The sequence below is a fragment of the Aphidius gifuensis genome, linkage group LG2 (genome assembly GCF_014905175.1).
Source record: "Aphidius gifuensis isolate YNYX2018 linkage group LG2, ASM1490517v1, whole genome shotgun sequence".
NCBI lineage: Eukaryota > Metazoa > Arthropoda > Insecta > Hymenoptera > Braconidae > Aphidius > Aphidius gifuensis.
This window is the reverse complement of record NC_057789.1, coordinates 16,389,152-16,406,669: the sequence shown is the minus strand read 5'-3', so window position 1 is coordinate 16,406,669 and position 17,518 is coordinate 16,389,152. Positions and strand designations below refer to the sequence as shown.

General features: G+C 30.2%; 1 protein-coding gene across 4 annotated transcripts in view; it reads left to right on the top strand.

The window, feature by feature from the left end:
• The window catches only part of LOC122849215 (anoctamin-8-like), a 317,470-nt gene that overhangs the window by 211,144 nt on the left and 88,808 nt on the right, over positions 1–17,518 (top strand). For all 4 annotated transcript variants that reach the window (XM_044147874.1, XM_044147875.1, XM_044147873.1 and 1 more), the window contains one exon: positions 16,526–16,843. In XM_044147874.1, coding sequence (XP_044003809.1) covers positions 16,526–16,843 — 318 coding nt within the window. The remainder of the gene's footprint in view (positions 1–16,525; positions 16,844–17,518) is intronic.

Here is a 17,518-nt window from a genome sequence, read left to right as displayed (position 1 = left end):
TTCTTGTCCATAAGCCTATTAATTTTTCCATCATCATATTAATAAAGTTATATATATATCAGTTCATTTATTATCAATAAAAACAGTTATTATAATTTAAAGACTATTTTTTGTTCAAGCGATCTGTCAAATCTTGATTTGAAAATATATAAACAAATAAATTTATTGATTACCTTAACGACGGGAAAAAAAAAAAAAATGTGAGTGACTGAGAAAGAAAATTTGTTTATTTATTTCATTAACAACCGACAAAGACAGAATGACAAATGACATGAGAATGACAAAGAAAACCAAATAACCAATCAAATCTTAGGAAGATCGATGACAACTGTCCTTTTTATATAAGGAGACTGTATGCGTGATAATTATTGAAAAGGTAAAATAAATTCCAAATATTTAAATCGATTTATTTATTATAATAATTATTGGAAAAGGGAATTAAATCCCCAATATTTGAAACAATTAATTTGTTATTAATGTATGCGTATTAATTGTTGAAAAAAGTGACTAATAAAATAATCTAAATCTGATGATAATTTAATAATTTAATATTATATTATTAATTAAATAAGTTTGTTCACACTCACTTACGTCGTTTGTTTATCGTTATTTATTGTTACTTGAGGTTAATTGTTCACTCTTTATTATAAGTAATTATAATTATTAACACGATGATATAAAAATATTGTTATTTAAAGTTGGGTTTCAATTATTAAATGTTCAAAAAAAGAAAAATTATTCAAAATTATATAAACATAAACAATTGTAAAACAATTACACAAATAAATTACTATTTAAAATGAGTCATGCAACCAATTTGACATGCCCTTATCTTCTCTCTCTTTTTTTTTTATCGGCGTTTGTTTGGGGCCAGATGTCAGACGTAATAGAAAAAATTCAAAAGAAAAGGGCACACTTTTATTATGTGAAAAAAAAATTTGGAGCTTGGGAAATCTAATAGCCCCCCGGGTAGTAAACTAAATAGTAATAAAAAAAAAAAGATGTGTGTTATTGTACGCACAGGGAAGTGAAACTTCTTTAGTAATTTTAATAAATAGTAATTGAAAGATCTTTCGTTGCATTAATATATTTTTGCCTAGTTGTCTTTTTCGCTCTCATTCCGAGTGAACTATTATGTTCATTCAGTCATTAACAATTATGATAGAAATTTTTAAATTTATTGATTAGTTATAATATTAAGATTCTATGTAAATGAAATTCTAATTTAAAAACTTAACACAGAATATAATTTTATATAAATATTTATTTATTGAACCACTAGTCAGCTAAACACTTCTATTATTATTTTATGTATACATTCATTCTGTTTTATGTATATATTCATGAAATACTGAGTTTTTTCAGTTGCTCTTTTATCTTCAGGATTTTTGTCGGGATATCTTTTAATATTTTCCCGATATATCAACTTTAGATGACTTAAGCTTTCAATATTTTTGAATAATGAGTCAATTTCAGCCTCGTAATCTGACATGTTACAGCCTGAAAAATATAAATAAAATCAATACAAATTATAATGGAAATAAATTTAATTTTAATTTAGTAGCTATCTCTTCAATATTTGAATAAAAAAAAAAGACCTGGTAACATTTGTTGGGTCATGTGGCCAGCGTTACCTGTTGAAAATTGAAAATTTTCAATACTCCGGCTAGGGCCATTGTTATTTTTATTGCTGAGACATATTTTAACCGTTAATCAACGAAAACATTATTCATATTTAAAAGAAAGGCAATAGAGTTTTTCAAAGCTTTTTTTGGAGTCTTATAAACATTTTATTTCAACTCTATGATGACATTTTTTGGTCCGTTTTTTTTATTTTTTTTTCGGTGAGCCATAACTTTTGTTATAATCAAGATAGGGAATTCGTATTAGGCTCAAATTATGCGCCTAAAAAAAATCTAGTGACGGCATTACGGTTTTTTTTTCTCTCAATAACAGTTTAAAACTTAAGACTTTAAGACTAGTCTCGGTCTCGCATGCGTCGTCTCGCGAGACGCGAGACCGAGACCGAGATCTCCTTCAATCAATAAAACGATACCGATACCGAGACCGAGAGTATCGACTGAAAGTCTCGCCGGTATCGCGAGACTTTGAAAATTTCAGATCGAATTTTTTTTTTTCTTTTTCTTTCTGGTAACGAATCGTATTGAAAAGAAGAACTGTTATGCAGTACAATACTGCACAGTAAGACACTGCACAGTAAGACATTGACGCTACAGTCACAACGAGATATCTACAAGCCTTATGTACCTATGAAAACTGTAAAGTTACGCCAATTATATTTTCCTAAACTGATATTTTTTGTATCTGATATTTTAAAAGAAGTATTTTACTTCGTGGAAAGGGAAAAATACATATCAATGAAGAGAAAAAAAGAAAAAAATCTATTATTTGTTTATGAATTTTCTAAAGTCTTTTGTCCAACTACTTCATTGATTTTTAAAATTTAAAGTTTCAACTTCGAACATTCTTTCTTTTTATATTTTATCGGAAATATTATTTTAGAAATTCTAAAAATTATTAAATTATGTTATAATTTTGTATGATTTAATTTATCAATTTTATTGATATAAAATATTAATTGAAATAATTCAATATTTATTTTAAAATATTGAATAATATAATATTAATTGTTTTTATTTCATATGAATTTTTAATAAAATATTTATATATTATTTAATCATTTATTTCAATTTGAATGATTGAATAATATATAAATAAACCAATTGATTTCTATTCTTTTATATTTTACTTAACGAAAAAATATTAGTATAAAAGCGAGACCCGGCGATACTTGCGAGACGAGACCGAGACGAGACCGAGACCGAGACCTGGTGCGAACGAGCGAGACCGATACCGAGACTCGCTAAATCTCGTCTCGTCTCGTACTGCATGAAGCCCAAACAGTTTTCGAGCAAAAAAATTAAATATCCGAATTTTTTGTCAAATTTTGAAGTTTTTTTTTTCTCAAAAACTATTATAGATAGGGGAAAAAACCCATTGAGCGGGCGATAGAGTTTTTTGAGACGAATAATATGAGCCTTATACGAAGTCTCTCTTTTGATTTCGCGTTGAGTTATTCATTGCGTCGTTTTTAAGTTTTTTTTCGGCGAGCCATAACTTTTGTTATAATCAAGATAGGAAGATCGTATTAGGCTCAAATTTTGTGCCTCAAAAAAATCTAGTAACGGCATTGGGGGTTTTTTCTCTTTCAATAACAGTTTTCGAGAAAAAAAATTAAATATCAGAATTTTTTTTTTAATTTTATAGTTTTTTTCTTTTTTTCTCAAAAACTATTAGAAAAGGAAAAGAATTTTGCAAAGCGGGCGATAGAGTTTTTTGAGACACAAAAATTAAGCCTAATACGAAGTCTCTACTATGATTTTGCGTCGAGTTATATATTGCGCCGTTTTTATAACTTGTAAAATTTTCACATGAAAACGTATGTACTATTTTAAGTTACATAAATAATAATTTAAGAACGATGAAATATAAAACAGAAAAGATTCACGAATAAAAAACCTTTGGTGATAAATACTCTCTGATGGAAAGTTTAGACACCACAAATTTTTAAGTAAGAAAAAAAAATTTTTTCAAAATTTACATTTTAGTTTTTTGATCAAAAACTATTATCAATAGAGCAAAAAACCTATAACGCGGGCGATAGAGTTTTTTAATGCGCTTCTTTTGAGTCTGGTACGAAGTCTCTCGGTTAGTTAGTTCGTAAGTTATGAGCGTTTTTTTCTTTTCGCCGATGAATTCAAGACTGTGGCTGAGCCTATGGCTCCTAGCCTCCGTAAAAAAAAAAAAAAAACAAAACGAACTATTTGATGTTAAAAAAATTTAATGTCAAATAATGATTGATTTTTTTAACATCTTTTTTATGAGCGAATTAACCACAAACACATGATGGTGCTTCATCGCCGCCACCACCACCACCATGTATTTGTTCTATTATGATTGCTGCTGTTTATATATGATCAATATTGTTATTGTTATTTTGATTATCACTCGGTACATCATTCATTGAATTATTATTTACTCCTGTTGTTGTTGTTTCATTGAATGATTCAATATTTAATCATCTGTTCCATTTTTTTGTCCTTAACAAATTCATTTAAGATCTTGAATTTATTTCGATCATGGCAAGCACAAGCACTTGAATAACCACTATCTTGTGTATTATTTGATTATTGAACAGATTTATTTCAAATACTCATTATTTGATTTAAAATATTATTACAACTACCAGTACAAGTCTCATGAAAATTACCAGACATTGGTATAGCACCTGGTCCTATTTTAAATTTTACTGATTTAGGATTACCAGTACATTTATCAATTATCAGATGTTTTTGATAATATTTCAGTGTCATTAATTGTCTCTTGAAATCCTATACAATCTAAATTACCATCTTTGCTATCTTTACGTTCACATTTTATTCACATATTATTTATTGTTGTTTGGTATTGTGATTATGATGTTGCTGTCGTATTATGTCAAGCACTTGAATAACTATTATCTTGTGTATTATTTGTTTATTTAACAGATTCATTTGAAATACTCATTATTTGATCAAAAATAACATAATAAATTATATATTGTATATAATAAAAGTTTTAATCTTACGAAATCTTCTACCCTTCTGTTCTTTAACTTTCCATGAAATAAAATTTAAACAAATTTTTCGTATCGTTGTCAAGGAATAAATAAATAAAACAAGACGAAAAAATATTTAAAATTATTTACCTTCATACCGTTACTTTCTTTGCATCCATCTTTTTGTTTTTAATACTTCCATTCTAAAAGAAGTTTCACTTCAAAAATAAAACTAGAAACTAAACTAAATAAAATAAAAATTTTATCAAGTTCTCAAGAAACCCATTATAAATTTTTATTGTCAGCATCGCTCTGAAATAAATTTATTTATTCATGAGGGGAAAAAAATTTAAATTTTATTATTATTTTATTTAATATATTTTTTTTTTTCTTGAGAAAAAAAAATAAAAAAAAAAAAATAAAAACCAAGTGTCAATTTTCACACACGTACTAACAAAAATCTAGAAATAATTCTTGGAATTTTCTCCCCTAGACAACATTATTTAACAACTAAAAAAAAAAAAATGACGCCAAGCTAAAAAAATTATTTCTTGAAACAAAAGAAAGTGACTCCGAGCTAAATTTATTTAAACACAAAGAAAAGGACGCTAAGTTATTATTTTGCCGCGTAATAAAAAAATTTAACAATAACAACAATTAATTTTGTAATTACAATTATTAATATAAAATTAATAATTGTGCTTACAATGACGGTTGAATTAAAATTACTGGCTATGAACGACGTGGACCTTGACCTCGGCTTCGCTTTAATTACGATAAATATTTGTAGATGTATGGTTGATTGGTGATGAACAACGGTATTTAACTCAAAAAAAACACTCGCGTAACACAGAATCTAAATTTAATTTAATAAAATTTATTATATAGCCAAAAGCTATATAAATTATTTAAAATAATTAATGAATTTAAATTCGATTGAGAAATATCAAAATATCAATACTTGACATCAATTTTAGGGTGCGAACTCACGACAAGCTAAAATTTCCGCTTGTAAACATGGCGGCTATAAAAATCACCAAAAAGTAACTAAATTTACTAAATTTATCGCGAATCCGTGATTTTAGTACAAGCTTGGTGGTGTCAAGATTGTTCTGCAGTCACGGAGAGACACCACGGATTTGCAGTTAATTCAGTAAATAGTTAATTCAGTGATAATTTAGTAAATTTAGTTACTTTTTGGTTATTTTCATAGCCGCCATGTTTATAAGCGGAAATTTTAGCATTCTTCATTCTTTTCTACTATTGTTTTTCATTTGTAAATGTAAATAAATTGTCACCAAAATATCACACAATTGCACACAATGCAAATTTATAAAATTTACTTAATTATTATATGCATCAATCTATATTGATATTATTTATTCATTGTATTATTATAATATTAATCACCTTGACAATTAATATACAAATTTAAACCAAATAAATATATAATTATGAATATTTTTTATATAATAAAATAATAATATATATATATATTTATAAAAACACAATAAATACGAAAAGATATATAAACAAAAGGTTACGTTCATCAGCAAACATGTGTATGTTGTATATATTAGTATAATTAGCATGACAGAATTTGCAGGTATGTGAAGTTAGCACATACATTATAGCACAATCAAACCGGACTATATCAGGAGTTACCTGCGAATTATATGCGTTTTTTGTGCGGAATCCGCAATTTTTGAGCGTTTTTTTTGTTTTTTATAGTCTGGTTTGATTGTGCTATAATGTATGTGCTAACTTTACAGACCTGGGATTCGCGCCTATATCCCAACAATATATGGCGCGCGCACCATCGATGCGATATTGAATACTATACTGACATATATAAAGATTTTTTTACACTATCTAAATATGTTAGCTTTTTTGCTCTATAGACAGATGCTTTTGGCAGCTGATTTTGATATTAATAAATAAATTCTTTCGTAAATAATTCGTCAATAAAAATATTTCATATTTCTATTTACATATCCCCTGGTAGAAATTTGTGAGCGCTGCCCGACTTAACCTGTACAAGCATATAGGCTTATACATGTAAAGTCGGGCCAATAAGTCGGGCAAACGTCGGGCCGACGGAGCTTTTTCTACCAGGATCCTGTAAAAAAAAAACTTATTAAACTTGATGGAAAGAAAAATAAACAATAACATGTGACTTGGGAACATAGCTTAAAGTATCATTATTTAATTTGCGCCATCGATGCGATATTGGATACTGAAGTAAATATAAAGGTTTCCCACACCATCTACTATTTAAATAATAATAAAAAAAAAAAAAAAAAAAAAAAAAAAAACCAGAAACTTAGAAAAAATAACGAAGTTCCCCCGCCGGGAATCGAACCCGGGTCTTTTTCTTTCCGGGCAAACGCCTTGACCACTAGACCACAGGGCTTCTTATTTTTTCTAAGTTTCATCAAATTAACTCCGACGTCCTTCTATGCGTCAATTCATTTTTTGAACCTTGCACAATTTTATTTTTATAATGCTGTCAAATTGCTCTGAACTTGGAAACCATATTGCTTCGATCTGATTTGGTTTTATAATGTTTGTCAGAGTGCAGTTAGGTTTTAAATAATCTTCAAGAAAATGATTTTAAAGTTTGAAAAAAAAGTATATATCTTAAAAATCTTTTTTTATTTTTATTACAAAGATTCAATTAATTTATAAGATGATTAGAAGACAGAATAATTTTTACATCAATCAAATAATATATTCTAAAAGGCACAAGAAACGAAGGCACGATATAGACAAAAAGATGTATAAACAAAAGGTTACGTTTATCAGCAAGCATGTGTATGTTGTATATTAGTACATTAGCACACCTGATAAGCAGGATTCACGCCCATATCCCAACGGCATATGGCGCGCGCACCATCGCTGCGATATTGAATACTGTACTGTACTGATATAAATAAAGGTTCTCTCACACCATTCTACTATTATTGCTCAATTTTATTTTATAAGATTGGCGAATTGCTCTGGACTTGGAAGCCATAATACTTTGATTTAATTTTGGTTTTTAATGTTTGTCAGAGTGCCCTGAGTTTTTGAGGAAATATCAAGAAAAACGCAATTTCTGAAATTGATTTTAAAGTTTAAAAAAAAAGTATACAACTAAAAAATCTGATTTTTTTTTTTATGAAAAGTTTAATAATAATTTAATAGGATGATCAAAAGACAAAATATTTTTATCTGATCAATCATGTTTTAAAATAAATTCCCAAGGAATTGGAGGGTTAGGGTTAGCTCTATGCCGTGTATATTAGGCACGGTAGTTATCTCGTTTACCCACTTTCTTTTTTTTTCTCATACTTGACGCGAGGCACTACCGTGCCTCTTGATTAGCACTCCTGATGAGCAGGAATCGCGCCCATATCTCAACGGCATATGGCGCGCGCACCATCGCTGCGATATTGAATACTGTAGCATCAACGATGCGATATTGAATACTGTATTGATATAAATAAAGGTTCTTTCACATCATTCTATTATTATTGCTCAATTTTTATTTTATAAGGTTGTCGAATTGCTCTGGACTTGGCAGCCGAAATGCTCTAATCTGAAATTGGTTTTATAATGTTTGTCAGAGTGCGGTAACGTTTCAAAAGAATTTCAAGAAAAACGCAATTTCTGAAAATGATTTTGAAGTTTAAAAAAAAAATATACATCTAAAAAATCTGTTTTTTTTTTTATTAAATACTTTGATATTGATTTTATAAGATGATCAGAAAAAAAAAAAATTTTATCTGATCAATCATATTTTAAAAATTAATTCCCAAGGAATTGGGGGGTTAGGATAGCTTTATGCCGATAATATATAGGCACGGTAGTTAAATCTCGTTTCTCCCACTTTTTTTTCTCTCATACTTGACGCGAGGCACTACCGTGCCTCTTGATAAATCTCGTTTTTCCCACTTTTTTTTTTCTCATACTTGACGCGAGGCACTACCGTGCCTCTTGATATATTTATTTTACTTTTGTTTTATATATGTATATAATCATTAAATTTTTTTTTTTAATATTATTCATTTTTCTATAGATTGAGTAAGATAGCGCTTCCGAAGCTTTTTTCAGGATGCTGCTTTTGTGTCATAAACTAACAACATGTTGTGTAAGCTCGAAAAAAAAAACCAACTACTAATAATCTATTTTACAACTATTGAAGTCAATCGAAAGGACTTTGTATTCGTTATTTATTTATAATAAAAATATTGTTTGAAATAAAGAGAAAATATTTTCACAAAAAATCATGAATATACTTTGTTGATTGATTTATATGTGGTACATATTTAGTGAATTTTTGAATATACTTTAAGTTTGTTATATAAAAGATATATTTTTAATATAAAATGGATATACTTTCGATACATCTGACTTACATTTGAAATATACATATGTGACGTATTTACATAGTCTACAATATTAAAATTAAATTCATCGGATGTAACACAATCATTTATACCGACATTTAAGATCATATAGCAACAACAGTTAACGGGAATATTTTTTCGCCGATTTATTCATTTTTAATTCTAAATATTAATTAAATCAAATATAATTCTGTAAAATTTTAAATAAGGAATTCGCTGACTATCATGGGAACAATGTTTTAGGATTGGTCAAAGCAATATTCCTACCACAAATTATTTTCAAAACCGAGATTATAAAAACCGTAACAATGTCACAACACTCACTCTTGTTTTTAATCTCAACGTATACTTATTAATCATTAATTAAATATTCAACCTTAAATAAAAATTGTGTTAATTATTTTGAAACCAATCAATAAACTAAATTCCATTATCATTGAACAATTAAAATATCGTTGTGTTAAGTTCAGACTACTACAACATCTACAGGTCGATCATCCACATTGACACGCCTCATACATACTGGACTCACACAAAATCAACTTCAAGGTATTTTTATAAATTCTAACACATTTTCCTCTCCTAAATCCTGTTACCCAGTAGGGAATAACGAAATTAGGTTAAATAAAACATTTGTTTACTGACTCGTTTATTTGAAATCACATTCATAATTTAATTTTTTTGTTTTGTTCCTTTAAGTTCAATTAAATTATTTCATATTATTAAAAATAAACCTGTCTCGTAACACATACATGAATAATTATTTAATTTTTATATTTGAAATATACTATTAAAAATATATAATCAATAAATTTTTTATAATTAAATTATATTTTTTAATTATTCGAAATATAAAAAAAAAAATACATTGTTGCATAAATATCATAGGTTCAAAAGAAATATAATAGAGATATAAAAAATATATATTTGTAATATATGAATTTCGGCCAAAATCACTATATTTCATTTATATTTAATTCATATTGTGGATATTAGAAATACATAATCGTCATATAAAAAATTTATAATTTATACATTTTTTGACGTATATATGAATTATAAAAAATGAATAAATCATTTCCGTCTTAATAGAATTTATTTATATATAAATTTTTACAATCACTTTCATCAATATCCTGATGGTCGACATGAAAATGCATTTGACTTCCACGTGAAAGGCCCCGGATCGAGGCCTGCGTCGCGTCCATATTTTTTCGTTTATTAGAATTGTCTGAATGGAAAAATAACAATGTTAGTATAACAATCAGCTCATTATTAATTTTTTTTACGAGTAGAATTAATCGAAATCGAAAAATTGAAGAATCAAAGAAAGAAAGAAAGAAAGTTTTATTTCTCTTTTCCTTGAAAAGTATAGATCATAAACAATTAATTTTGTATACAGGTGATGAGCATTTAGAAGACGCATCTTTTAATCCTTACATGAAGTAACTGCGAATATTCTATCGAGAGTTGTCGATCGCGAAACCTTCCGCTAAAAATGTACTAGCAACAGTTACCTCCATAACTCTTGATAGAATAGTCGTAGCGTTTTCGCGTATAGTTAAAAAAATGCGTCTCGAATACTATTTATTTGTTTACGAAATATTTTTTTTTAAAATCATAGTATTCAAGGAAAAAAAAAAAAATTATTTTTTTCGATTTTCTTTTTTTTTCATTACTAAAAAGTATATCTAATTAAAAAGTAATTTTGTGAGTGATTAATAGGTATTTAAAAGACGCTTCTTGAAGGCCTAGCATAACCTCGCTACGATCATGCTATCCAGAGGTATCGTGTGAAAAGCGTATAGTGAACAAACTATAAATTCATCAACTCTCGATGGGACCATCGTAGAAACTTCATCTTCAGCTCAAAAAAAGCATCTTCGAAAACTGTAGAGCCGTGTTCAAGAATCATCTTTCTAGGCATAATCGTTTTCGACAAAAAAAATTGAAAAATAAAACAAAAAAAATTTTTTTTTTCTTTTACCCTGAAAACAATTTCGCTTAAAGGGATAAATGTTTAACGTGGCTCTGGAGTTTTCGAGAATGCTTTTTTTGAGTTGAAAATGAAGTTTCTACGATCATCCTATCGAGAGTTATCGAATTTATAGTTTTTGTACTGCATGTTTTTTACACGATATCCATCAATAACATAATCCTAGCGAGGTCATGTTAGGCCCAAAAAAAGCGTCATTCAAATACATACATACCTATAACTTACCCAGAAAATTACTTTCTTATTACTTATAATTTTTCAAATGATGAAAAAAATCATCTGCCGTCACGGCCACTCGAGTATATCAGGAAAATTTTGACGAGACAGTAAAACGAAAAAAAAAAACTGCATAACGAGTATCATAAAAATAAAGTGTATAGTGCCACTTAGTTCAATAATTCCTAAACTATCAGTGGAGTGTGAATCTAACCTGTCAATAAAACCTGAGACATTCATAAATTAACTATACAAGAAGTGTGCTTAGACTAAGCTAAAAACACGTCAAACATCAAAACGTGTAACCTTGACACATGCCACAACAACATACAATTAACTCACAAAAAAACAATCAATACAAGGATTACTTTAAAACTGGTACTTGATCAAGGGCATCAAAATTCATACAACATGGACCCACCCACAAATGAAAGCAAGCCTGATTGCAAAGGCTGCAAGGCAAAAATTCCAAATCAATTTATTGAATGTAAAATATGTTCACATGTCTATCACCCAAAATGTGCAACGAGAACAATCACACTACCGAATGGAGGCTTCACCGAGTGCTGTGGTAAATCCCGATCCATCTCTGAATTATCACAACGTTCCCAAATGTCAGACAATCAGGAAGTTATCAATGAAGAAGATGATCAGGATGAAGAAAAAGTCTACACCATCAACATTATATGCCCAGATCTAAAAAGCCTCGAGGAAAAGATGAATAAGAAACTAGAAAATGACTTGATTGAAATGAACAAAACAATAGCTGATGTATCAAAAAATTTGCAGCAGATCTATATGGAAAGAGTAAAAGAAATAAAAGAAGAAATAAAGTTATTTGAAACTAATCTTGAAATTAAAATTAAAAAATCAAACATACAAATTGAAGAAAATAAAATAAGATCAATCAAAAACTCTGAAAACATTCAACAGATAAAAAAAAAACTTAACGCAAATAAAGCAGATTTCAGTAAAGACGTCATGACTGACTGTCTAGCTGAAATGACTGATAGAGAGAGCAGGAAAAACAACGTTATAATATTCAACGTACCAGGTTATATGCTACAGGTTACTGCACAAGAACAAGGTAAGAGAGACTTTGACGATGTTAAAAAAATAATGCATGAAATATCTCCAGACATTCCTATCAACAGAGAGCTTGAAAGTATTCAGACTGAAAAATAACAAACAGAATAAAAGAGCTATTGAAGACAATGAAACTACAGTGTACACCCACCACTTTTGTTTACCACACTGTATAAGCAGCTGGAAAACATCAAAATAAAATATAAAAAATGTGAAAAAAATCAAGCTTATGAATGTCAGCACTTAAGTGCATATAACTAGAGACTTGACACCAAATACCTAATGAGTGGCTACCAACTTAATTACGACGACAACATACATGACGGTTTATAGATGAAAGATTATAAATTGAACTACAACACTAACATTGAACTTCTGGACCACCTATTCCACCAAGTACAGTGGAGAGACGTCACTGATCATGAAGACACAACGTTATAACAAACAACTTAATGTCAACAATTTACTCAGTATTTCATAACTCGTTCCATATAAAAAATAAAAACAATAACAATGATAACAACTTCCCACCATGGTACGACAAAAACCTATAATATTTATTAAACAAAAAAAAAATCTTTATGGAAAATAACGGAAAATACGAATAATAAACTTGATTATGATAATTTTAGTGCAGTAAGAAAAGAAATAAAAATACCAAATTCTATTAAGAAACAAAGGTTTCATGAGAGCATTGGCAACAGTGTGATTGGAGATCCTGCTGCCTTCTGGTGCTTTGTAAACGAAATTGAAAAAAATAGTAAATTAGTGCCAGAGTGTATAAAAATAATAAATGGTAACATAACTAATCAAAATGATATAGCAGATGAATTTGCAAAATATACCAATAGTATTTACACGAATGGACCATCTTCGTTTGATCCAGATGCACAAGGAAACAGTCAGCTAGCTAGTTACACTGGTGCTGATGAAATCATCAAAGCTTGTAATAAATTAAAAAATAAGAACTCAGTTGGACTAGACACGGCTTATCACCTAAAATAATCGGAAAAATGCAAGAAAAATCTGATGTTACCGACGTTAACCTTGCTACGTAAAATTTACCAGACAGGCAGTTATCCAAACACACTAAAATATACAAAAAATATTCCAATTTATCAAAAAAAAGGCTCAGACGAAGTATCAAATAATTATAAACCAATCTCGCTACTATCACCGATAAAATATTAGAAGCATGCATATATATATATATAAATAATATTCGAATGATAATATTGATAAAATAATGCAATCATTCAATAAATTTATCTCTCCCTGGCAATATGGTTTTTAGCCAAGCAGATCCACTACAACAAATTTACTGACTCTCATACACTACGAACACAAAAAACTAAATACTCACAAACAAATTGACATAATATACACAGATTTTTCCAAAGCTTCCAACTGCGTCGACTTTAACAGTTTAGTCAAGAGATGTATACATGTAGGTCTACCAAACTACTTAATTAACATTGTGAAATCATATATCACAGATAGGAAAAATTTTTTTATGTGTAGGTAATTCCACATCAAGGCCATTTATACCATCTTCAGGTGTACCCCAAGGGTCAAACTTGGGGCCTTTATTATTCTTAATTTATGTCAATGAACTCAGTAGGGACATAGAATCAGAATTTTTAATGTACGTGGATGATGCGAAATTTTACGCGGCAATTAACAACACAGATGAATGTGCCAAACTACAGACATCGATAAATACTTTTTATAAAAATTGTAAAAGCATAAAACTATGCCTAAACCCAAGTAAATGTCAAGCCATGTCATTATCAACAAAAAAAAGACAATAAATTATGAATATAAAATACAAGACAGAATAGTAACAAAAACAACAAGTCACAGGGACCTTGGTGTGGATTTCAATAATAACTTAAACTTTATAACACATTTAAACGAAACTGTAAATAGTGCATCAGCAACAGCAGGATTTGTATCAAGATTTTGCAAGAACATGAATAATCCCAAACCACTAATAACTCTATACAATTCATACGTTCGTCCAAAGCTAGAGAACAATACTGTAATATGGTTTTCAGATAGCCAAAAAAAAAAAACAAAAAAAAAGTTGAAAGTGTACAAAGAAAGATAATGAAGATACATGATTATATAACAACGAAGATTTATCCACAACAAGGCACAGCAAATGACGAACTACCCTAGTGGAAATTTTGGTCCGATTCAGATCAGGTATACCTTATATAAGGTCCGATTCGGAACCTGTTTACCAAATTTGATTTGGATCCAAATGTCACGCCGGCAGAGGAGTTCCGGATTGGATCAGGGCATCCCGATCCGGTTATAATAAGGACCCCTTAGCAAAATCAGATTGCAAAATACATATCCAGCATAGATCGAATTTAGACTTTAACCGGATCCGAATTTATATTCAAACTGTATCCGAATTAATATTTAAACCGGATCCAAATTTTGATTTAAAAAAAAAACTATATATGCTATAATCATTATCAACAATATTTCTATCTTAGAAAATTCAACCTAAGCTAAACTAAAACTCCGGAACTTACCGGGATCGATTTCGGGGCTTGTCCGTTCAAAGTCGGCGACCTATTGACCACGGCGGCGTACATGGAATCGTTGAAATTAAAAGTCATTCACAAGGGTAGAAAGTTAATTAAAAATTACAATAGAAAAACTTGATATGATTAATAATATATATAGGCAACAATGTATTTAATATTATTGAAAAATAAAATGACATTCTCATATTAATTTCTTTATTTTTTTCAAATACTTCTAAGTTGGATCCGTTTTGAATCAGGAAAACTGGATCCTGCTTACCTCAGCCAAGCCTTACCGAATCTGGAGGTTAACTTTAGAAAAAAATCAAACTTCAATAAAATCGGCATTCCGGATCAGATTTGGATCAGGATAGAGTACGCAAAACTAGATCCAGCTTACTTTAGCAATACCGGATCTGATTCGAATCAGGAAAAAGTGAAAGAAACCGGATCCGGCTTACCTTAGTCAAACCTGACTGAACCCGGGATAACTTTGAAAACAAAAATAAAGTTCAATTAAAGTCCGGCGTTTCGGATCCGATTCAGATCAAGACAAAGTAAAGAAACCCGGATCCGATTTAGTTCCAAAAAGAGTCAGGGAACCCGGATCCGGCTTACCTTAGCCAAACCTGACTGAACCTGAAAATAACTTAGTAAAAAAAATCACACTCTGATTAAAGTCCGGCATCCCGGATCCGATTCAGATCCGAAAAGAGCAAGGAAAGTCGGATCCGATTCAAGTCCGGTTACCCAGATCTCATTCGGATCCGAAAAGAGTCAAGAAACATGGATCCGGCTTACCTTAGCCAAACCTGACTGAACCCTGATGTTGACTATGAAAAAAAAAATCTCACTTCGATTTAAGTCCGGCAATCCAGATTCGATTCGGATCAGGAAAAAGTAAGCAAAGTCGGATCCAGTTCGCCTTAGCCATAACGGATCCGAAAAGGGTCAGGAAGTCCGGATCCGGATTACTTTAGCAATACTGGAACCAATACGGATCAGGATTCGGCTTCCCGGATCTCATTTTCCACTCGGGTATACACAGACTCTGTTTTGTTTGTAAAAAGTAGAAAATAAATGAATAAATAAATAAATAGATAAATCTGATTTTAAGTTTTTTCAAGTTTTTTGAGAAAAAAAAAAAAAAAGAATAGAATAGAGAATTTGAATAGAGATTCCGTAATGGGCTCATATTTTTTCGTCTTAAAAAACTAGCTGGATTATTAAAATTTTGAATTTTCAACCAGTAACGGATTAGAATTTTATCGGCTGTTGATTTAAAACGAGTATAAAAAGAGAAAGTAAATTTTATCAAATTTTCTTCGCAAAGACTACGTATAAAAGAATCATGTCAATTACTCATATTAATAATTCACACTGACTAAAATTTCTGTCACCCGAAATATGTCATCAATATTAAATACTGTATCATTCACCCTAAAATGTTGAATACCCTTGGATTATTCGTTATTACCAGAGTCTAGAAGCTCACATATTATTTCCGATTTTTGTAAGCACCATAGCAACATCGTGAAATACAGACTATAGGAATAACAATAGGAATGCTCGTACAACTCGGAAATGGCTTTAAAAAATGGGCTCATGTTTTTTGCCTTAAGAAAATGCCATTTTATAGTTAATACTTACTTATTTTTCTTTTGATATTCTTCCTTAGCAACTAGCGGCACTGCTTATTACTCGACAAATTATTAGCACCTTCAAGAAGTCTACGAATCCGTGTGTCATCGAAAAACTTCGGTTTGCACGTTCGAGATTCGAAACAATGTGTCCGAGTGAAGGGAATCCAACAACTCGCGATGAGAAAGATCATATGTATAATTCGTCAGAGCAGCCAGAACATTCTGATGGAGAGAAGAAAGAAACAAAATGTACCGGAGGAAAACAGTCACGAAAAATGAAACAAGCAGAGCTGGAAAGTTTGCTGTACAAATTTGGACCTGCGAATTTTTTAGGTCGGGACGTTACTTATAAGGTTTGATTCTAGAATTATTAATTATAGTAGTTAGTGGCTTTGTGACTTTAAACTTGATGTTTAAACTTTTTATTTTCTGAGTGAAATCGTGTTCCCGTTATTATTCTTGAACTATTCATCCTGATCGGAAATTGGTCAGGATACTACATTTCAGGAATTTATATCAAAATCAGATCAGGATGCCTATTTCGATCCGTTTTTAGTGAAGCGTGTCCAGGTTCTATTAACACATCCCAAACAAGGTCACCCGAGTAGAAATTTCAGTCTGATTCGGGCAGCTGGATCCTGATCCGAATCGGATCCGGTATGGCTAAGGTAATCCAGATTCAGGTATTCTGACCCTTTTTGCATCCGTTATGGCTGAGGCTGACCAGATCCGGCTTTCCTGATCAAGTCAACATCCGGGTTCAGTCAGGTTTAGCTAAGATAAGCCGCATCCGGGTTTCCTGAATATTTTTGGATCCAAATCAGATCTGGGTAATCCGACTTGAATCGGATCCGGCTTTCCTCACTCTGTCCTGATCTAGATCAGATCCAGAATGCCGGACTTTAATCAAAGTTTATTTTTTTTCAAAGCTATCTCCGGGTTCAGTCGGGTTTGGCTAGTGTAAACCGGATCTAGGTTCCCTGACTCTTTCCGGATCTGAATTCGATTTGAATTACCGGACTTGAATC